At 39.6% G+C, this 23,105-nt stretch overlaps 2 protein-coding genes across 6 annotated transcripts in view; one reads left to right on the forward strand and one right to left on the reverse strand.

Annotated features, from left to right (window-relative positions):
• Positions 1-15,950, reverse strand: part of APLF (aprataxin and PNKP like factor) — a 91,137-nt gene extending 75,187 nt beyond the window's left edge. The window contains exon 1 of one of the 2 annotated variants that reach the window (XM_046659995.1): positions 15,714-15,950. In XM_046659995.1, coding sequence (XP_046515951.1) covers positions 15,714-15,809 — 96 coding nt within the window. In that variant the 5' untranslated portion in view covers positions 15,810-15,950. Of the gene's footprint in view, positions 1-4,416; positions 4,487-15,713 lie in introns of those variants that run through there. The other variant, XM_046659996.1, reaches the window with a different exon arrangement.
• A 294-nt stretch (positions 15,951-16,244) lies between these two features.
• FBXO48 (F-box protein 48) lies at positions 16,245-21,146 on the forward strand. Of its 4 annotated transcripts, XM_046662020.1 has the most exons (5): positions 16,253-16,338; positions 16,507-16,674; positions 17,063-17,177; positions 18,200-18,857; positions 19,353-21,146. In XM_046662020.1, the coding sequence occupies exons 4-5, from the start codon at positions 18,552-18,554 to the stop codon at positions 19,512-19,514; spliced, it is 468 nt and encodes a 155-aa protein (XP_046517976.1). In that variant the 5' UTR covers positions 16,253-16,338; positions 16,507-16,674; positions 17,063-17,177; positions 18,200-18,551; the 3' UTR covers positions 19,515-21,146. The 4 variants fall into 4 exon arrangements, with proteins under 4 accessions (XP_046517974.1, XP_046517977.1, XP_046517978.1 ...); XM_046662018.1 differs by lacking the exon at positions 16,507-16,674 and having other exon boundaries at positions 16,245-16,338; XM_046662021.1 differs by lacking the exon at positions 16,507-16,674 and having other exon boundaries at positions 16,245-16,338; positions 18,514-18,857.
• The last annotated feature ends 1,959 nt before the right edge of the window (positions 21,147-23,105 follow it).

Genomic DNA, 23,105 nt, shown 5'->3' on the forward strand with positions numbered 1-23,105 from the left:
TTTAACCACTCGAACACAGGGCTAGCCCTAGCACAGATTTTATCACTTGCAAGGAGCTTTCATGTAATGGAGAGATTCACCATAATACTGTCACAGCTATTATTTACATTTTACATATTTGGAAATGGAAAGTCCACAGAATTCAAGCAACTTGTGTAGGTCACTCTTCCAGTAGGTAGCACTCAAATTCATACTCATCAATAAAAACAATTATGTGAGAAAAATAGTCATATATGATTCTACACCATGTAATCATTCAGAATTACTTTCAAGAAATGTAAATTATTCTGTGTTGGGCATAAGAAGTTTCTATTTTTAACTTGGGTAGTAAACTGTCATTGCTAACTTAAATAATACAAATCAATTTTCTAACCAATAGAGTAACAAACTATCAGATATAAAGCTATGACATACTGATGGTTCCCGGAATAGTCCAGCTTGGGTTTGTTTCTTTTCAAACCATATTTTTGCAGGAAGCAATAATGGACTTTTCCTATCTTAGTCTTTTTTTGAAGTAGATTTCACTGACACTAGCAAGAAAAAGATATTTTAAATAATATAAAAGCATAGTGTGACCTCTAGTGGACACACAATTCCACAACAGCGTAATTTCATTGCAAACTGCATTTTGATAGAATACCCAAAAAACTGTTTTTTTAAAGAGTCTTTGAAATTAACATCTTTCAGGCATTTAGCTATAATTGTCCCTTTTAAGTTATATCTCTAAACAAGTAAGCTACTGATGGGGCTGAGAGCAGGCCGCTCCAAGGTGTGGCACTCTGGTATGCGGACTATTTCGAGCTGAAGACAATGAAGCCTCAAAAGACCCAGAAAGAGCATCTGACCTTCCCCCAAGCTGCCTAAAGAAATTTAAAATAAAGGTTGTCTCCAGGGCAGGCCATCACCGTAGATAACTATCTAGGACACTTTGGGGGATCCTTGCTAAGTCCACTCTTATCAAAGTCCTGCTTATCAAACTTCTGCATTCCATCTCTATGACGATTGTCTTTCTCCCCCTTGAAGCCCCAGATCACTATGTGCTCCTTGTCCATAGCTGAGGGTACTTAAACGGGTGGACTCAGCCAGATGGCCGAGTTACTCAGTTTACCCTGAGTTTCTCCCATGTATACATGCTATTAAATTTTGTTTGATTTTCTCTTGCTAACCTGCCTCTTTGATTATTTGACCAGCCATAAGAACCTTGAGGAAAGGCTGTGGGGGGGAATTCTCCCACTTCCCCGACACTACAAAATAAGAATTTATGTTTTCTCAATGGGAAGCTTAAAGGTTTAACAAATTATCATTAAAGTTTATTTTAATTCCAGGATGGGGTGGGGCAAGTAGGGGGTGGTTGGGAGGTAGGTCACAATTAGATTATCCTAAAACTCTGATGACCTGCTTTATTTAACAGCAATCACTGCTCCTTGTGCAGAGTCAATATCCATACATTCTCACTAATACATTAACTATAATACCAATTATTTACCAAGACCAAGGACCCTTCTACATATATCATGTATAATCTTTTTTAGTCTTCACAACCTGTGGAGAAGACACTATTGTCTTTATTTTATAGGTGAGAAATGGAAATGCAGAGAAGTTAAGCAACTACTTACTTAAAGTTACACAGCCAATAAGCCACGGGACCAGGATTGGAACCCAAGGAATCTGATTCTAGAGACACCTTTTGCTCTTAACACTGTACTAACTCTCTCACTATCATCATGTAAAATATCATTTTGTAAATTATTTACCATGAGCTTAACTGTCTAAACTAGAACATACTAAAGAACTGGAAATAGGCAGAATAGCTATTTAAGAAGCAAGTAGACTTTCTGAGAAAGAGGCCTTCAGGTTTTCATTAGTTCCTGTTTATTCTAATGTCTTACCCAAGTCTAACAAGACATGTTATCTGAATTCCCAATTCTCTATTCACAGCAGACAATAAAGTGGATAGGGTTGAGTAGGCGGTGCCATGACGACGGGGGAAAAAAAGACTGATGTCGGTCTGCAAGTGGAAGAGAAAGCCTACAGAAAAGCAAAGAAACCCAAGGACTCAAAGAGTACACTGGCTAGAGGCTATTGAGAGCAGGGACAAATGGCATAGCATAGTTCAAAAAGGGTACTAAAGGCTTACCCGAGTTTACTCATTGATTATCAAGAGTCACCAGGTTTAAATAAAAACTTCACATGAAAGTCAGACATTTCGCATCTTAGAGAGCCATCCAAAAAGTTAAAATCGAGGAATTCCAGTTTCCTGTCGAATAATTATAGCCACCTAAATTTTAATCGCACCACGCATTCTCCAAAAAATTAGAGATCAACAAATAGAGCAAATAAAACCACCTATATCCCATATCGGCACTACTAGGAGACAGATTGCCACAAACTCTAATGTACATGTAAGAGGGGAAAGAAACACCAAATGCAGAAGATCAAGAGTCAGGACCTACGTTGAGAGAGAAAGTCAGGTAGCAAGTGGGAGGACCAGAGAAGAGAGGGAGTGAGAACCTGGGGTGGTGGGGCACAGGCAATATCACTCCTAGAAAAGAAGTCACACCATGAGAAGGAAGTGCTGACAATGCCTCTCACATCCAGCAGTTCAGAGGGCCAGCAACATGGGGAACAATCTGGACATCAATATGAATAATGATAATAATGGAATATAGCACACTGAATACAAAAATAATCCATGAGTTCACACTGAACTCAAGAAAGGGGCTGGGGCTAGAGCTGGGAGGAAAAGCCTTTCTTTATAAAAGAATGCCAGCTAAGGTCTAAGAAACGATCAAACCAGGAAATCACTATTCTGTAATACCAATGTAATACCTGGCTCAGTAAAGGATCAATGGATGCCAGCTTTCAAGCGAGAGCTTGATGGGAAGTAGAATATTTGTGACATCTCAAAGCACCACTCCACGGATTATTCACAAAGGGAAGTGTCTTCACTGGAGAAGTCTGACAGACACCATCTTCCCCAAGCGACCACACTTAACATCATCACCAACAGGACAAACTGATGGCTGGGCCTCCTGATATGCTGCTGAGTCCACATCACCTATGGACTATTCTTGCTCAAAATGTTTAACCTGAATCTAATTATGTGGAAACAATCAGACAAATCAAAACTGTGGGCATTCTATGAAACAAGTGGCCTGGAGACCTAACAGCATTAATGCCACGAAACAACAGCTCTAGATTAAAGAAGATATTTGACAGGATCCTAAGTTTTTTAAAAAATGCTGAAAAGGACATTATTGGAGAAGTTGGGTAAAACTGAACACGGAATATTAAAATTTATTATACAAATACAAATTGCTCATGTGATAGTATATATATATTATATATATGTTATATATATAATATATATACACACACACATATTTTACTTACATAGAAATGCCCTTGATCTTAGGTGAAACATGTTGACATATTTAGGGATGAAGTGCCATAATGCATGCAATGTACTTTCAAATGGGTTCAGGAGAAAGACAAAAACAAATTGTGTGTGTGTATATATATATATACGTATTTGTGTGTGTGTGTGTGTAGGTAAGTATGAGAGAGAGAGAGAGAATAAATGTGCCAAAATGTTAACCATTAATTAACCTAAGTTAAGGATATATAGGTGTTCATTGTACTGTTCAACTTTTCTACAGGTCTGAAATCTTTCAAAATGAAAAGATGAGGGAAAAATAGTTAAAATTTCAAAAATGCTACTTATAAGGGTTATCATCAACTTATCTAAAAAATGTTGTGTACATGATTGCTAAATAACATGACAAAAGAAGTGTAATTCTATATATAGACTTTGCCGTAAAATTAACAAGGCTCTTTGTATTAGTTATATGTAATTAAAAAAAAATTTCTTTGATTTAGACTAGGCACAACAAACTGGCAGCCAATAAACCATAAATCACTCACCCACTGCTTTCTCTAAATTTTTACTTTGAAGATTATATGTGCCTCCACCTCACCACAGTCCCCAGCACTCCTATCATCTTCCACAGAGCCCACTTCACTCTTTATTGCACTCCTGGCCTCTGCAGGCATTTGAATTAGCAACTCATGATTTAAAATACACCTATACGTTTTAGATGCTAATTCTTCACACTGACACTGTGTACCAGATGCTTCTAGTTGCTTAATCAATATCTATTCATTTATTCCTTCATACTAATATTAATCCAACTTTATTTAGGGTAACCATATACTCAGTTAAAAATATCCAAACGCCCAGAATTCCTTGTAGCTATGGATGGCCAAGTGACATAGTTCCAGCAAAGGATATAAGAGGGAATGTGTATTAACCAATTTTCTAGTGTCTATATCTGAGGCTTTGATATGTGGGGCCTTGCTGACTAGAAGGACTACCCTATTCAGAGTCATAGGATTCTCAGACAGTACCCATCTTACCGGCAAGTGCACCTTCCATTTGCAAACGAACCAATCCAAAGCCCTGCCAACAATCATGGCTTCACCTGGCTCTCACACCGCCCCAATCACCCCAGCGCTAGGCATCTGACTACTAGCAGCAGCATCTACAGCCCAGAGCCCCACAGAATTATTCACACGAGACCATCCTAAACCTGCTTGCCCGGCCTTGCTCATTCATTCCTGAGAAAACCACAACAAAGGTTTTCCTGCAGTTTGCCTAAGCTCTCTGCCTTCACCCGACCTCATGTGGCCCTGCAGGGCACGGTGTGCTCTTTTTTCTCTTGGGAACTGTATTAAATTATCTTTTCAACGCTGAGTATCTCCTCATCTGTTGGCCTCACCACACCTGAACCAAACAACAAAATCTACATTTTAAAACAGGGTGGAGGGGCCGGCCTGGTAGCACAGCTGTTAAGTTCCCACAGTTCCCACGTTCTGCTTCGGCAGCCTGGGGTTCACTGGTTCGGTCCTGGGTGCAGACTTATGCACTGCTTATCAAGCCACGCTGTGGCAGGCATCCCACATATAAAGCAGAGGAAGATGGGCACGGATGTTAGCTCAGGGCCAGTCTTCCTCAGCAAAAAAGAGAAGGATTGGCAGCAGATGTTAGCTCAGAGCTAACCTTCCTCAAAAAAAAAACAAACAAAAATCAAAAACAAAACAAGGTGGAGCTTCTGGAAAGATTATTGTCTTCCTGATAACAAGGGATAGGCTCAACTGGCATGCACCTTTCGCCCTCTGCCTTTCTGCTTTCTTCCTACTTAAATGTGACACCTCAAGGTACAGCAGCCATCTTATGACCAGAGGCATGAAAACTACTTGCAAAGGCCGACCAAGGATGAGCACAGAAAAGCCTGTGCCTTGCGTAGCTGCACCAGCCCTGGACTGACTGCCCCTCAAGTCACAGAAGTTACAGAAGAAAAATCAATTTAATTAAGCTATTTGTCACGTTTCTGTTACTTGCAGCCAAAGCAGTTATAGTTAATACACATTAACAACTGTTATATTGATACTAGACATCTAATAACAAATTCATTTATGTTCAGCCAGAGGAGGACCAGTAGAAAACAGAAAAGCTAACTAAATTGAACATTTAAGTACAAGAACACTTTTTAATATTAAAAGCACTGCAGAGCACACAGCAGGAGCTTAGAAAAGAAACCCTGAGTAGTAGCATGCATGCTGAAGGACAACGCTGAAAACACTCCTCTTCTCCGTCAGCAACAGCTAAAATGATAGCAATTTTTCTTCAGATACCATAGAAAAAGTCCTTTTTACTTGAATTTTTCATATTGTTTCTTAAATGGGGACAAGGTTCTCTTGCTTTCATAACACTTTTGTGTTGATACAATGTGGATCCCTTGTCTTTGATTTTCTGGTTTTGAATCGAATGTTTCATGTACGTACAAGTCCCTTCTCCATATTTAAGACATGAAGTTTTGTGCTAGAAGAAAAGATGAAGACATGAAAACATAACTATTTGTGATTTGTTCGTCAAATATTTGGGGCATTTACTGAAATCAAACAAAATGAAGATTTTCTTATGCTTCCGGTAGAAATGCTTAGATGTTTTGAATCAAGGTCTCTGACTTATTTGCTTACTATTTCCAAAATTCTAAAAATAAAAAACACACCTGAATAAAGTAAAAGCAGAAAAGCTACCGGATCTTGAAATAGATAGAACAGAATAGTACCTTTCATTCATTTTTGCCTATATACAATATTTACTGAAAAACCAACACCCGTTAATTTTTCTTGAAATGTTTTCCTAGAGAAATTTCTGAATATCATAGACAGGTATAATATATCTCATGAATTAAATGTTCCCATTTAGCCTGCTTCCTATGAGTGTAAAAACAGAGAAGAAGAGGTTTGTTTATTTTTTTTAGTATAAACTACATAACACTCCAAGGGCTAAGGTAATAAAAATTTTCTTGTACAATATAATTTACAGTGCTTTCACACAAGATTATCTGGTATTCTCTATGAAGAACAGAAAACTAAAAAGTAGCTAAGTTCAAACTTTCATGGTAGAGAAAAATAGAAAATCATCTGGTATGGGATTTGAGCCTGTATTATGAGAAAATACATAAACCTAAGGAAACATGGCATCTATTTTAGGCATAATTTGCATAAAATTCTCTCTTTAAACTGTGTGTGTATGTGGCAAGTAAATAAAATCTAAAACTAAGACCCGAATTGAATAGACTAGTTACTGTAAACCAGTCGACAAACCATAAAATGTTCTTATCTAAAGTGCTTCCCAGTTGTATGAGGCCCAGCACACAATCCAGAGCTCAGTCATCAACACTTGAGACACCACAAAGAATACTAGATGATGTCGATCCTAGTCCTCAACAGAGCGAAAGTTAGTTGATACATAATATTTAACATTATTGCACCTGCAATGTACCAAAGTCCAATTTCTGATATTAAGAAAGGACAAGTTTGAGGAAATGAATTTTATTTTGGCCAGAGGCTCTCTAGTCAGACTCCAATTTATGAATAAGCTCTCTTTAAAAGGTTATTAATATACTGGATGTGAAGTGGTCTTTGAAACTTGTGAATATACTTTCCCATAAGAATAACGCTGTAAATAGTAATTAGGTTATTAGGCTACCTCACAAACACCTATCTAATCCACAATACTGATGAAACATGGATCATTTAGATTTTAAAAAGTCAAATCCAATAGCTTCTGAGCTCCTAGTTCAAGGTTGCTGAATTGTTAGCCAATATGACAGAATTGTGCTGACGATGCCAATAAAATTTCACCTCACCCAACCTGTTTGGCTTGCAATACTGCTTGCATTATGAACGCTGTACAAATATGAGAAAGTCACCCTCAGCATTAGTGTAAGAGAAGTAACATAGTGAGTGAAAACATCAGCAGAGCTTAGGAAGACAAAACCGAGTTTAAATCCCCAAGTGGGACTTTGGTAAATTAGTTTCCAAATACTTACTTTCTTAGTTCGGTTCAGCAGACATTTCTTAAAGACCTGATGTGTGTCAAGAGTTCTACTTAGTGTGTCTAAAAGTGGGTTTCAACTCTGGTTCTGCAAAAGAATCATCTTCAGAGATTTTAAAAATACGGATACTGAGATATTTCATACAAAATCAAATTACCAGAAAAAGGAGCTCAGATAGAGGTATGGAGATAGGTGAGAGGATGGCATATTCAGGTTGAGTAGTATATGGGAGACAATAATATGGTGATTTAGAAATCAATATATATATGAAAAGTAATTCACTACACACCTATTAGAATGACCAAAATACAAAACACTGACAACTCAAAAAGCCAGTGAGGATGTGGAACAACAGAAACTCTCATTCACTGATGGTGGGAATACAAAAAGTATGGTCACCTTGGAAGACAGTCGGTAGTTTCTTACTAAACTGACCACACTCCTACCATACAGTCCAGCACTGGCACTCCTTGGTATTTACCCAAATGAGCTGAAACCTTACATCCACACAAAAATGGGCACATGGATGTTTATAGCAGCTTTATTCATAATCGCCCAAACTCGAAAGTGACCAGGATATCCTTCAGTAGGTAAACGGATAAAGCATGGAACATCCAGACAATGGAATATTACTCATCACTAAAAAGCCATGAAAAGATATGGAGGAACTTTAAACACATATTACTAAGTGAAAGAAGCCAATCTGAAAAGTCTACATATACAAACACTATGATTTCAACTACATGATATTCTGGAAAAGGTAAAACTGTGGAGACAGTAAAAAGTTCAATAGTTGCCAGGGGTTGGGAGGGGAAGGAAGGATGAACATACAGCACAGAGGATTTTTAGGGCAGTGGACACATTCTGTGTGATACTACAATGGTGGACACATGTCACTATATGTTTGTCAAAACCTGTAGAACACACACCAAGAGTAAACCCCAGTGTAAACCATGGAGCTTGGGTGACAATGACATGTCAATATAGGTTCATTAAATATACCACTGTGGTACGGGATAGTGATAGTGGGGGAGGTTGTATGTGTACGGGGGCAGAGGGTATACAGGAACTCTCTGTACTTTCTGCTCAATTCTGCTGTGAACCTAAAACTGCTCAATAAAATAAAGCCTATAAAAAAAAAAAAACCAATATGGGGGCCAGTCCAGTGGTGCAGTGGTTAAGTGTGCACGTTCTGCTTCAACAGCTCGGAGTTCGCCAGTTTGGATGCTGGGTGCAGACATGGTACTGCTCAGCAAGCCATGCTGTGGTGGGCATCCCACATATAAAGTGGAGGAAGATGGGCACGGATGTTAGCTCACGGCCAGTCTTCCTCAGCAAAAGAGGAGGATTGGCAGCAGATGTTAGCTCAGGGCTAATCTTCTTAAAAAAAAACAAAACTAATACATACCATAAAAGCAATGTCTGTAAAAGTTAAACAGGATCATTGATGTAATGTGATTATCCCACAAGATAGGTGGCACTTATCTAATTATCCAATATGCCATATACTTTTGAATCTTGGAGACTTAAATCATACATTCATTTAGCCTGATGGGCCCTTCCCTCCCAACCTCCTACTCACCACCTACCAATATTCTGTCCTAACACTTCAAAATCAGTTCAATAAGTCACTGAGTTCCTGAAGCCCTCTCTGACCCGTCATCTTAATTGTGGGTTCCTTCCTATACCTCTCTGCATCATGTAACATCCTTCTGTTTGGCTCATGGTATTGAAACAAAACTTTTAATTAAATGTGACCTTTTTCTTTTTCTTTTTTTCTTCTTCTTCTTCTCCCCAAAGCCCCTCCCAGTACACAGTTGTATATTCTAGTTGTGAGTGCCTCTGGTTGTGCTATGTGGGACGCCACCTCAGCCTGGCCTGATGGGCGGTGCCATGTCCGCACCCAGGATCCAAAGTGGTGAAACCCCGGGCCGCCGAAGCATAGCACACGAACTTAAACCACTCGGCCACGGGGCCAGCCCCTAAATGCAACCTTTTAAAAATCAGAGGTTATATCTAAAAACCCAGATTTCTTACTGCTCTTGAAAAAAATGATATGACACTGTTACCAGGTGGGAATGGGGGTGAGTAGCAGGGACTATATCACAGATCCCTCTCCTAGCGGCCTCCCCAATACTAAGGCAGTTGTCACTTATAACACTGCTGTCATTCATCATTGTCCCTGTGTTGTTTTTCTTACTCCCTCCCACTTCACTCAATCAAGGTGCCTGCCTGGCTCCAGTCTCCATTTGAGGTTGTAACCACCGTTTGTTTACTTGCTTCTACGCCTCTCACACCTACAAAACTGCAAGTTTCTTGAGAGCAAGGACTTGTTTCTCTTTCATCCTTCCCATCAGATCATAGTATACATTTATCAACTATTTTCTGAATTTACTAAATTACTGGTCAAGAAAATTGGAAAAATCTTAACACAATCCTTCATGAACGTTGATCCTTAAGCTTCAGCAGTTGGAAGCATTGCTTCTTTACTATGTTTAAATTCACTTCAAAACTCTAAGATATCCTTTTTACACCTAAGTTACAAGTAGCCTCTTTTTGAGAGTTGGAAGAGTAAGAGGCTGAGAGCCGGAAAAGGAATAGATTGTGTGTTGAAGGCCTACTATGTGCCAGGCATTGCACTAGACTCAATAATTAAGCGAGGAAGGGGCAAAACCCAGCAGCTAGGAATATATGGCACACCCCTAGGGACAAATCTTGTTGGACTAGGTAGCACCAGCATTCCAGGACAGCATGTCGACTTCTGCAACAAGCAGGACAGTACAAAGTTGCCAGGCTAGGGAGTGGTTACTTTGTGTAAACTTTGGGGAGAGCTTACAGCATTCTTAGAAGTGGGGAACTGATGCCCCCTGAAGAGTCCTACTACAGTCCATGACTATCTCCATCCCCAACTTCGGGCCGCTTCTCTTTTTCATTAAAGCAGTCGATTCAATTACATCTGCCTTTAGGAAGTCTCACTAGATAACCTGGTGCTGTTCTATTTCCTTGGAGGAAAACACATCATAAAGACATGTGTCATATAATTCCTGCTATCAAAACAAAATAAGGAAAATCTGAAATCAGAAACAGCAGTTTTCATTCGAGTGTAATCAGCTTTTTTTTTTTAAGATTGGCACTGGAGCTAACATCTGTTGCCAATCTTCTTTTTTCTGTTCCTTCTTCTTCTCCCCAAAGCCCCCTAGTACATAGTTGTGTATTCCAGTTGTGGGTCCTTCTAGTTGTGGCATGTAGGACACCACCTCAACACGGCTTGATAAGCAGCACCATGTCCACGCCCAGGATCCGAACCCACGAAACTCTGGGCTGCTGAAGTAGAGTGCTTGAACTTAACCACTCGGCCACTGGGCTGACCCCTGTAATCAGCTTGAATTAAAGGAAAACCATAAAGTAAATAATTAGGTTTAAAGGTACTCTTGCTTGAGATGCTGTATATATTATAAAATATTTTTTAATTAAATTTTTTATTTAAGATAGTTGTAGATTCACATGTAGTTGAAAGATATGATACAGAAAGACCTCTGGTGCCTTTTACCCAGTTTCCCCTAGCAGTAACATCCTACAAAACTACAGTACAGGATCACAACCAGATACTGATTTTGATACAGTCGAGATACAAAACATTCCCATCACCATAAAAATCCCTCACGTTGCTGTTTTGCAGCCATACCCAATTCCCTCCTGCTCCTCTCCTCGCTTTTTTAAACCTGGAAACCACTAATTTGTTCTCCACTTTTATAATTTTGTCACCTCAATGTCATTACATAAATGAAATGATACAATATGTCACCTTTGGGATTGGCTGTTTTCACCCTGGATAATTCCCTGGAGACTCATCCTGCTGTAGAACCTTTTACTTATTGGTGAAGATCATAAAACAGAATTACAACCTAGTAAAGTAACTAAAGACCTTGGATTTGCTGATGATGCACACTAAAGCAAAAGGCGCCAGAAAAGTAAACTTCACCGCACTCTCTTATCGACAAGTGTTTTTCTGCCACTGTAGAGGCATAAAGACATTCTCGTTGTCAAACTGTTTTACTACCACGACTGTTTTACGCACTGGAATTACAAACCTTCGTACTTGTGTGGCCATGAAGGTTTGTGAAAGCTGTCTCCAAAACACATGCTAGTTAAGTAAGGGAGCTTAAAACCCATCCTTAGTATTGCTATCGTTTGAAACAGCAGCTCTCCTGTCGAGTTTTAACAAATGCAGAGAAGAAACACACGTGTCTCTCAGCTCCAGAATCTTAAAAACCATAAGGTGATCTGTTTGTTCTTCCAATTTTTCCTTCAATGCATTTAGGATATCGTTCATAACCACTTCTAATATCTGCCAAACCTGGCAAGAGAATCTTATCACTGAATGATTATTTGAAAAGGAAAAGCAAAATCCTGACCAGATAATTGATTAACTTTCTACTCCTTACCAGGAACAACAGAAAACAAATAAGTCATCTCACATTAGTAAGCCTGTAACACAAAGATCAAAATAATGAAAGAGTCTGCAACATGTTGCCACGTTTATAAAACACAGGCCCAAAATACATCGATCTTTTAACCAGATTCACATGATTCTGTGTTGGTGATACAACTTGTCAAGCAAATCAAAACTCATTAGTCATTTCTGGATGAAGTGCATACTCTGTTAAATTTCTAACTTAGAGAGAGAGAGAGAGATACAGAGAGAAAAGAGAGAGAAAGAGAAGGAAAACCTCCCAGGCAGTTCCTTCAAATGTTTGTATAGGTTAATAAACTATGGAGAAAAGTAACAGAATGCTATTTAAACATTTAAGTAATTACTTATCCAGCAAAAAAATAAACAGCAGGTGAACTTCCACTTTCTCAATAACCTTACTCCATACATGTACATACACACACATACACACAGACCCCTTTAGGACATGCTTCCCCATCACAAACTTGAACTATCACTCCTTTTCTTGCTTCGAGGAGGGTCCTAAGGCTAACACCAGTGGCTCCATTTAGACACTGGAGGTTAATCAGGATAATATTCCACACTCCTTACTCCCTGCTATTAGTTCACTTACACAGGTTTGTCTCCACAGTCCAAGAGAAAACTCCTAGAGGGCAGGGACTCACGTCTCACTCATCTTTGTACGCTCCACAGTGCCAGGGTCTGCAAACTGTGCTGCACAAAGTGGGCACTAAACAAGATATGATGCATGTTACGAAAGAATATATATGTATTTAGGGAGAGATCAACAAAATTCCTGAATGTTACAGGCAAATTTTCTAACTCCTAAATATCCAAAAGAGGATGGAGAATATAGAACTTAAGACACTGTGTGTCCAAAAACTTACGTGTGCCCTTTAAATAACCAATCTATGGGTCAATTATCTCATCTAAACAATGAGGATGATAAGAGCACCTAACTCATAGGGCTCTGAAAGGATTAAAGAAGTTGGTATATGTAAAGTCTTTAAATCAATGCTTGAAACACTACACACTACATAAGGGTTAGCTACTGATATTATTGAAAAAGACTATTACAATAAAAGTAAGGACCACAGAGTCCCATAAAAAGGGCCAAAAGTTTAAAAGAAATTATTCTAGAAAAGATAAAGATCATCCTCAACAAAATATTAGCAAATCGAATACAACAACACATTAAAACGATCACACACCACGATCAAGTGGGATTTATTCCAGGGATTCAAGGATAGTGTAACATCTGTAAATCAATCAATGTGACAGATCATATTAACAAAATGAAGAATAAAAAACACATGATCATTTCAATAGATGCAGAAAAAGCAATAGATAAGACTCAGTATCCATTTATCATAAAAACGCTGAATAAAATGGGGATAGAAGGAATGTACCTCAACATAGTAAAGGCATATATGACAAACCCACAACTAACATCTTATTCTATGATGAAAAACTGAAAGCTACCCCTCGAAGAACAGTAACCAGACAGGATGCTCATTTTCACCACTCTTAATCAACATAGTATTGGAAGTCTTAGCCAGAGCAATTAGGCAAGAAATAAAAGAGATCCAAACTGGAAAGGAAGAAGTGAAACTGTCACTATTTGCAGATACATGATTTTATATATAGAAAACCCTAAAGAACCCACCAAAAAACTATTAGAAATAATAAATGAATACAGTAAAGTTTCAGGGTACAAAATCAACATATAAAAATCCATTGCGTTTCTATAGACTAACAATGAAATAGCAGAAAGAAATCAAGAATATCATCCCATTTACAACTGCAACAAAAAGAATAAAATACCTAGGAATAAATTTAACCAAGCAGGTGAAAGACCTGTACAATGAAAACTATAAAACACTGTTGAAAGAAATCAAAGAAGACACAAAGAAATGCAAAGATATTCCATGCTCTTGGATTGAAAGAATTAACAGTTAAAATGTTCATACTTCCTAAAGCAATCGAGAGAGTCAATGCAATCCCCATCGAAGTGCCAATACCACTTTTCATGGAAATAGAACAAAGAATCCTAAAATTTATATGGAACAACAAAAGACCCTGAATAGCCAAAGCAATCCTGAGAAAAAAGAACAAAGCCAGAGGCATCACACTCCCTGATTTCAAATTTAGTACAAAGCTGTAGTAATCAAAACAGCATGGAACTGGCAGGAAAACAGACACACAGATCAATGGAACAGAATTGAAAGTCCAGAAATAAACCCACACATTTATGGACAGCCAATTTCTGACAAAAGAGCCAAGGGCATACAATGGGGAAAAGAAAGTCTCTTCAATAAATGCTGTTGGGAAAACTGGACAGCCTGATGCAAAAGAATGAAAGTAGACCACTATCTTACACCATACACAAAAATTAACTCAAAACAGATTAAGGACTTGAATGTAAGACCTGAAACCATAAAACTCTTAGAAGAAAAGATAGGCAATACCCTCGTTGACATCGGTCTTAGCAGCATTTTTTTGAATACCACATCTCCTCAGGCAAGGGTATAAAAGAAAAAATAAAGAAATGGGACTACATCAGACTAAAAAGCTTCTGCACAGCAAAGGAAACCGTCAACAAAACAAAACGACAACCTACCAATTGGGAGAAGATATTTGTAAATCATATATCCAATAAGGGGTTATATCTAAAATATATAAAGAACTCATACAACCACAAAAGAACACCAGGTTAAAAAATGGGCAGAAGATCTGAACAGACATTTTTCCAAAGAAGATATATAGGTGGCCTACAGGCACATGATAAGATGTTCAACATCCCTAATTATTAGGGAAATGCAAACCAAAACCACAAAGAGAGATCGTCTCACATGGGACAAAAAGCAACAGGTGTTGGAGAGGATGTGGAGAAAAGGGAACTCATACACTGCTGGTGGGAATATAAACTGGTGCAGACACTATGGAAAATAGTATGGAGGTTCTTCAAAAAGGTAAAAATAAAACTACCACATGATCCAGTTATTCCACTTCTGGGTATTTATCCAAAGAACACGAAAACACTAATTCGAAAAGATACGTGTACTCCTATGTTCACATTTATTCACAATAGCCAAGACTTGGAAACAACCCAAGCGTCCAACAGCGGATGAATGGATGTGATATACACACACACACACACACACACACACACACAATAAAATACTACTTAGCCATAAAAATTAGAAAAGATAAAATCTTGCTATTTGCAACATGGATGGACCTTGAGGGTATCATGCTAAGCAAAATAAGTGAAACGGAGAAAGCCAAATACCATGATCTCACCCTTATGTGAAAGGCAGATTGCTGGCTACCAGAGGGGAAGGGGGTGGAAGGAGGGCGAAAGGTGTAAATTGCACAAACAAAAAAAGATAAGATCAGACGTTGGCAAACCTTTTCTGCAAAGGGCCAGATACTAATACAGATACTGTGCCTTGTCAGGCCAAGAGGCAATATCCTCAACCCTTGCAGCAATTATTCTCTCTAAAGAGCTAACAGGTTTTTTGTTTGTTTATATTTTTAAATTTAAGATCCATTCTTAGTAAGTGGGCATATACAAAAACAGGCTGAATTTGGACCCATGGCCACAGTTTGCCAAGTCCTGGATAAGAGTACGATGATGATAACATAAGTCAGTGCTTTTTAAAGGCAACATAAGGAAACGTTGGTGAGTTGATTCAACGTGACTGTAAAACGAGCTGCCCCCAAACTTCTAAACTCCAGACAGGCAGGGCCGCCGTGATGGGGAATCGGGCCAGGACGCGGAGTGGGGCCTCGGGAGCCTGCAAGGACCTCGTTCGGCTCTCGGGTCCGGCCCAGCCCCATGCCACACTTACTCCCAGCAGCGGCCCGCGGCCGATCACCGTCTCCCCGGGCGCCAGGGCCACCCGGGGGCCGCCGTCCTGCGGCTGCAGCTCGAAGCCCCCAGACATGGCGGCGAGGATCAGACCCCTTGGCAAGGAGGTGGACCCCGCGGCCGTTTCCGCCTTCCATGGACAGGCGCGGGACCTACGCCGGCGCCCGGAAAAACACAGGGGAAGGGGAAGCAAAGACTCCGCTCAACTGCGTCCAGTCCCCGCGCAGCAGGAGACCCAAAACCAAGTCCAAGCCCCGCCTCCTCACTCCGACCAGTGACGCACCCTGGGATTCCCCCCTCACGCCAGCTCAAAATTATTGTTTAAAAGCCCCGGTTTAACTCCCCCACTCCTTCTCACCGCCCTCCCGTCCTGGAGGACGCCGGACCTTGTAGTCTCTGGCGCCTTCCTTCTCGTCCCTTGCCGAGCTGAGACGCCCTGGTAAAACTACCAATCCCAAAAGGCAGTGCGCGCTCCTCTCTGCGCCTGTGCGAAATCCGACTCAGCAAGGCCGGGCTAGAGTGGGCGGGACGTAAGGGACCATGGGGAAAAATTCGAATTCTGCAGGATTTAAATCGCGAGAGGAGAAGTCGCTGCGGCCCAGGAGGTAGGAGGATTTTCCCTTCCCGCAGACGTCAGATGGGCACGCTCGGGGCCGCGGTCCTGGCGCCAGCGCAGCCTTCGCTCAGCGGCCCCGCGCTGCGGTGACAGTCGGTGCTGCCGGTTGTTATCGTTGTTCACTTGTCAGTGTCCGGTGTTTTTTGGACTGCGGCAGGTGCAGCCTGCGCGAGGCACGCAAGGAGGGTGGCTCAGAGCCCTGCGGGGTCCGGACCGGGTAGGGGCTCCCAGAGAACCGGGCAGCGCCCCTCCGTCTGCGCTGCCTCCAGACCTCTCCCTCTGTGTGACACCTGAAAGGGGGATGAGCTCCTACCTAATTAGAGAGGTAATTCAGCAAAATGTTCATAAAGAAGAAAGGGCAGAAGAGAGAGGGTTTTCAGGCTCCAGGCAAAACTGGACTTAGAAGAAAGGTGCCTAATAGGATTTTAGGAACTTCACCCAAGGCACCCCCGACTATTATACTCAAAAGCGTTGATCTGCCTCCGGTGGAGTAACTGTACCGGGAGAACGCATTTTATTCCCCAGTAAGATCCTGGGAGAGGTAACAAACATTTAAATGCACAGTAACTTTCTCCTAAGATGAGATTCTTTTCAAGAATATGGTAGTTTGGCTTTGGTTTGTATTAATGGGGGGGGGGGGGGGGGGGGCGTGGCAAAACTTGCTCTTGATTCATGAACTCGTTTTTACTTTCTTACTTCCCCAAACCCTCAAGAGGAAGTCCTCTGTCGAACTAGGACAGTAAAATTCTAACCACCTTAGCTAATTTGGATCGTAAAAAACAGATGAATGGGAGCAGCTGTGGTCTTGGCAAGTCCAGAAACATATAGGTGAGTAGCACATCTAGAAAGGGGAATTGTCATTAGCTAACAGAAGTATTTAGCTGTGTCTTAAACCCCAGCTCCTGCACCGGAACCCCCTATTAGAAAAGCAAGTGCAAAATGGAATAAACTGATTTTAAGTAAATATGAGTTGTCTTTATGTGCAAAAATAGCTCCACGCTTTCAACTGATTGCAGAAACCTATACCATGCACCTTAGGTAAATTAGCTGAAACTGGACTTTAAATCTTTGGTCACATGCTATGCCTACCTGAATTATAAACATTGTTTATAGTTGTAAGTCACTGTTCCTTGATGGCCTCAGTAACTATTATCTTTAGTTCATAATTAACTTGGCATGTAGGATAACTTCAAGAGGCCCTTTTTTTTTTTAGGAAGATTATCCCCGAGCTAACATCCGCAGCCAATCCTCCTCTTTTTGCTGAGGAAGATGGACCCTGAGCTAACATCCGTGCCCATCTTCCTCTTTCTATGTGTGGGACGCCTACCACAGCATGGCTTGACAAGCTATACATAGGTCAGCACCTGAGATCGGAACCACGAACCCCCGCCCACCGGATGTGCAAACTTAACCTCTGTGCCACTGGGCTGGCCCCTCAAGAGGCCATTTTTAAAACACTAATCTTATAAATGAATTGAATATTTGAGACTTTGTATCACTATAACCCGGACCTCAACCTCTTGTCAATTTCAGATAGTATTTGTGTCAAATGAGAGCACTTACCTATTAGATACGAGTGGATAAACAATTCTTACATATGCTACTAAAAGGCCATCAGGTTTCTGCTTAAGTCACAAATTGTGGATGAAGAACTTAATGACAAGGCATCGGTTCCCAGAGACAAATATTCAAGAGTTCAATAGAATTGAATCATACACATTTTCAAAAGTATTTTAATAAATGTTTGGAATCGAATGTATTCTCACAATAGTCATTTCTACTACTAAATTCAATAAAATATAGCCTGTGAAGAATCACTTCTCTTTTTTTTCCTCATTTCTCTTTTCTAGATAATGTTCTTTGGGAGCAGAAAAATAAATGTTTAGAAACAAACCCATTTACTAAAAATATTTTAAAAGAAGAAGGGAAATAACATGTGTTGAGTGCTTCCCACGTGCAATGCCAGTGTGAGGCTGGATGTTTTTCACGTCATCCCTGTTAATCCTTGCAAGAACACACGGAAGAAGAGCGTCACTGGCCTCATTTTGCAGATTGAGAAACTCAAGAAAGTTAAAGTTCTTTAAATCATACCCAGAAAGTATCTGGCTCAGAGTAGGATCTATAGTCTGATCTGAAGAGACTAAGTTTAAACTTTGCCTTTTAGGTTACATATGAGAATATAATTTACACAAACATCAAGCTATGCAGAAAAACTCCAAGAGGAACAGTAATTCAGGAGTTTCTGACATAGAATTGAACTCTGTGGATGCTGACAAGGAAAAAAAAGAAAGTCAAAATAACTTTGTTGAACTGCTGCCTCCAGAAGTTACTTTTAAAATTTTCAGTCAGCTGGACATTCGGAGTTTGTGCAGAGCGTCAGTGGCATGCAGGAGCTGGAATTACGCAATAAGGAACAGCGACTCCTTATGGAAACCTCATTGCTTGACTGTACGGGCTGTGTGCCAAAGAGAAATAGATGATGATCAGAAAAGGGGTTATTCCTGGAGGGTACGTTTAATCTTTGTCGTCTACGGTGTTCTTGACAATATGGCAGTGGGTTTGAGCCAACTCTACCTTCTGCTTGGAGGATGTAGGATTCCATATACGGAGTGACATCCAGTGTGTGTTGACTTTTGGCATTCAAGTTGAATTATTATTCTTTTCCTGCAAACCACACTGTCCCCCATCCATCCTTTTGCAGTTTTTACATCCTGAATTCACGCATTTTTCTCTGTTAACCAGAAGGAAAGTGGCTACTTCTTTTCATCCCTCCTTATCCAAAACCCTCAGCAAACTGTGGTTCACTCTATCTCTGTATATATATATATATATATATACACACACATGCATACACACACAGACACATTTATTAGTATGTGTGTGTATTAATGTAAATACTTGGTCTTCTTTTTGGACCTGTCAATCAGCTTCTCTAATTTCAAAGAAAACTCACTAACCAACCACCTACTACCTTCTTTAACGATGATGGTTTACCTCTTTCAGGTAATACTACTGAGGAATTACCAGAAGAGTAAAGTGAAACATGAATGGTTAAGCGGCAGATACAGCAACATATGTTCTCCTGTTAGCCTACCAGAAAAAATCATGTACCCGATGGATGCAGATACGTGGGGGGAAATTCTGGAAGCAGAATTGGAAAGATAAGCAGAAAAATCACAAACAGATCTCATAACTTCGAGAGTTTAAAACTAAAGACTCAAGTTGCAAAAAGTCTATCTTTATCCATTCATTTTTTTGTTCTCCTTTTTAATATTTAAAATTTAAAAGCAAACTAAGTGGAAAATATGTAAAAGTAAAGCTTTGTTTTTATTTTGCACTTTAGTAAAAAATATTTTTCTGGTTTTATTGTAATGTGGAAAAATCATGAAATGTTATTTATATGAGAAATACTATACTGATAAAGTGATTTCAAAATGTATTATTTCATGTGTTTGTATTAGTATATTGCAGTACTTTAATAAAGATAAGAGAGTTTGGCATTTTCTGCTTAATGATAATTTAAAAATTCAGGAAACCATTTGAAGACGCTGACTTAGAGATTCATTAAGTAGTAGACATAACGAGGCTCACAGGAAGACTACCTAAATGAAATTAATGGCAATATTTTTAAATGTATAATAAATTTTTATTTCAATGACAAAAATTTCCATTTCAGTGGAATCAGGTTGAATTGTCACACATTGAAACTATTTTAAAATGTATTTAAAAACTTGTGGTTTAGTTTAAAACTAATCTGACTAGAGGGGTAAAACTTGTGAGATTAAGGTCCTGTTACTTGCCTACAGACCTGGAATTGCTCTCAGGGACTGAAAATATATGGAAAGTTTCCAGAACACTTAACTGCCATCAGAACTGCCACACTCTTTTTCTTGGTAAAACTTGCTTTCTTTCTGACAGCCTTACAGCACCATCTAGTGTACTACTCGTAGATAACCGAGACAAAGGACTTGCAGCTCCTTTCTGTTTTCTCCACATTTAAAAGAAAGAAAAATATTATTTTAGAGAACCCTATATACCTGACTTTGTTAAAGTTTATAGTTTTCAGGGAACCTTTAGGTTTTGTTCTCTTTTTCTTAAAAGTAGATGATCTAGTACTCACTATACCAAATTGTTCCTTCTGAATCTGTGGTCAGCACCATTGGAAAAAGTGCCTACAAAGAATTTTAGTTGGTATGGGGTTTTCTTCTGAAAGTGTGCTCTATAGTGCAAAAGATAAGAATCCAGGAAACCAGTATTTAACAAATAGGCAAATATCCGAAAGATGCTCCACTCTATACAAACTCCCTTTGTTGGATCTCGAAGGTGGTGACTGGTTGTCTCCCGCTATCTTCTTAGAGTCGGAAGGGGCCAGTGCGGTCTCTAGGACTATTTGGCAGTTCCCTCTATGGGAGCGTTCTTCCTCTCACCCACCATTAATTCTTTTCTTGGTAAACTCTTTTTTAAAACTCATCATCTTGACCTGGAAGCCGTCCCTAACTTCTCTTGTTCTGGATTAAGTGGTCCTCTTAAGGTTCCTGTAGTTCTTTGTGCATTACCACTCTCAAAGCGATCACGCTACTTTTAATTGTCTCTTTTATCTGTCTGTTTCCCCCTTTAGACTGCAACCTTCTTAATGGCAGGGACCATTTATTTATTTTTGTGCTCCCCAAACCTGGAACATAGTAGATATTCCATAAAGATTTGTTAAATTATTTCTATATTATTTATTTTAGCCCCACCCAGAATTTATAATAAAAATAATTTGCTATATTGTTAGCAGACAAGATTGTATTGAAATGCAAAGTACAACCCATAAGATGTATGGGATGCTTAATATTAATGCTAATATATGAATAATTGTTCTAGTCTTCTCAAAAGGTATAAGAGAAAAATAGGAAAGTAGAAATGTTTTATTTTATTTTTTTGAATAAACACTTGAAAATAAATGTAACCCAAAAGTATCACTTATTATTTTTAATTATTGGGTCATCCCAATCAGTTTTAAGTATTCTTTTGCAAGTTATATGAAGAATCTTTAGTTTGGTTTTTTAGTACTGTAGCATTAAAATAACTTTTTATGTAATAAGTTATAAGCTATGATCACAGTCTATACTGAAAGGCAAGTTTGGGAACTTAATGATAAATTTTATGTTATGGACTTAGAATGAACTGTACAGTTATCAAACTAAGCCATTAGCGTCTGAGCACGAGTGGGTGGAGTAGAAGGAAGGAGTGCCGTCACTCAGATAAGACAGCACATACGGATACACAGTTTGTAAAAAGGCAAGATTATTGGGACAAAGTATTAAGGAATTTCCAACGGTGTTTAGTATTTAATCAGTTCAAGATCTAACGTTTTTGGTTTCTTTTTTAGAAACCTTTCTTTAGTTACTTCTAGTTTATAACTCAACCTTAGACTAGGACATAATCATCAATAAGATATATGTGAATATAAACTTTAGACCTTAGAATACTCATGTATATACAAGGCTAATTTGAAAAATATACCCTAACCACTTTAATTTCATCTTTGCTTTGACTTTGTATAACATCTTCTCTCCAAAACTTCAAATGCCCCAATAATATTAAGATAAATGAGTAGTAACATCAGGAAATGATTTGGAAAGAGTGGTACATATGATCAAAAATCACACATTTTTATTTAAAGTAGAGTTGAAAGACCAAAATGATCAAATGGATGAAATTAGATCAACAAAGGACAAAGATGATCAATTATAACAGCCATCATTTATTTATTTATTTTTATTTTTTTCTGGCAGTAGTGCTGTTTTATTCAGAGAATAGTATGGAATAGCATGGGGACAGGACCCATGGGCAGTAAGAGCTGCAGGCATGGGTTGAGGGTAGGGCTAAATTTAAGGCATAGGTATGTGAGTTATCTCTTTACAAGGCAAAGGAAAGATTATGTAAAAAAGTCATTAAAATGTTATCAGAGCAGGTGGGGTCTGGTTATTGGATGGTCCTATAACTTTAGATAAGAATCAGATCGGATTAAGTCTGGATGTCCTTGCCTTCCCCATTAAGAGTTTCTAGAAATAAGGTCATCCTCCCCTCTTGCTGGTGCAGAGAGGGAGACACCCCTACAGATGGAGACCTCTCTTACAAATGGAAATGTCTCTTAACAAAGGACAAGTAAATTCCACTTTTCAGACCCTCTTTCCTGTCTGCAGTTTTCAAAAGTAACCAGCCCAAAATAATCCTCATCACCGGGGCCAACCCCACATGCGCTGCCTCCCAGCAGAGAGCTCCTTGTGCAGTGAGTGAGGCTCCAGGCAGGACCACAGCATCTCCCCATTCTGCAGGAGAGGCCACTGGGGCCAAGGGGCGGGGAGGGACTTGCTCGACATCCCATCAGCAAACAGCGAAGGAGAGCCCCCCTGGGCTGACCTCCACCTATTGCTACTTCTGTGAAGGCCAGGCCTGGTCAGCACCCCTGACACCTCAGACTCCCCACCCCATGGAAGCCCCCAGGCCGACCTGTGCCCTCCCCTCCCCGGGGCTACCTCACCACGCCAGACAGCCAGCCAGGGTCAAGGAGCAGGCTAATAGCCATCATTTATTGAGTGCCTACTCTGCTACAAGCATTGTGCTTATGGGGGGGGGGGGGGGGGGGGGGGACTATTACTTTATATCCATTTTATGGATCAGGAAACTGAAACTCAGAGAACGATCTTGTCTATCTGGTTCATTGCCATTCCCTGGCACCTACAAGAGAATGTAATACATAATAGGTAC

The sequence above is a fragment of the Equus quagga genome, chromosome 5, assembly GCF_021613505.1.
Source record: "Equus quagga isolate Etosha38 chromosome 5, UCLA_HA_Equagga_1.0, whole genome shotgun sequence".
Classification (NCBI taxonomy): domain Eukaryota; kingdom Metazoa; phylum Chordata; class Mammalia; order Perissodactyla; family Equidae; genus Equus; species Equus quagga.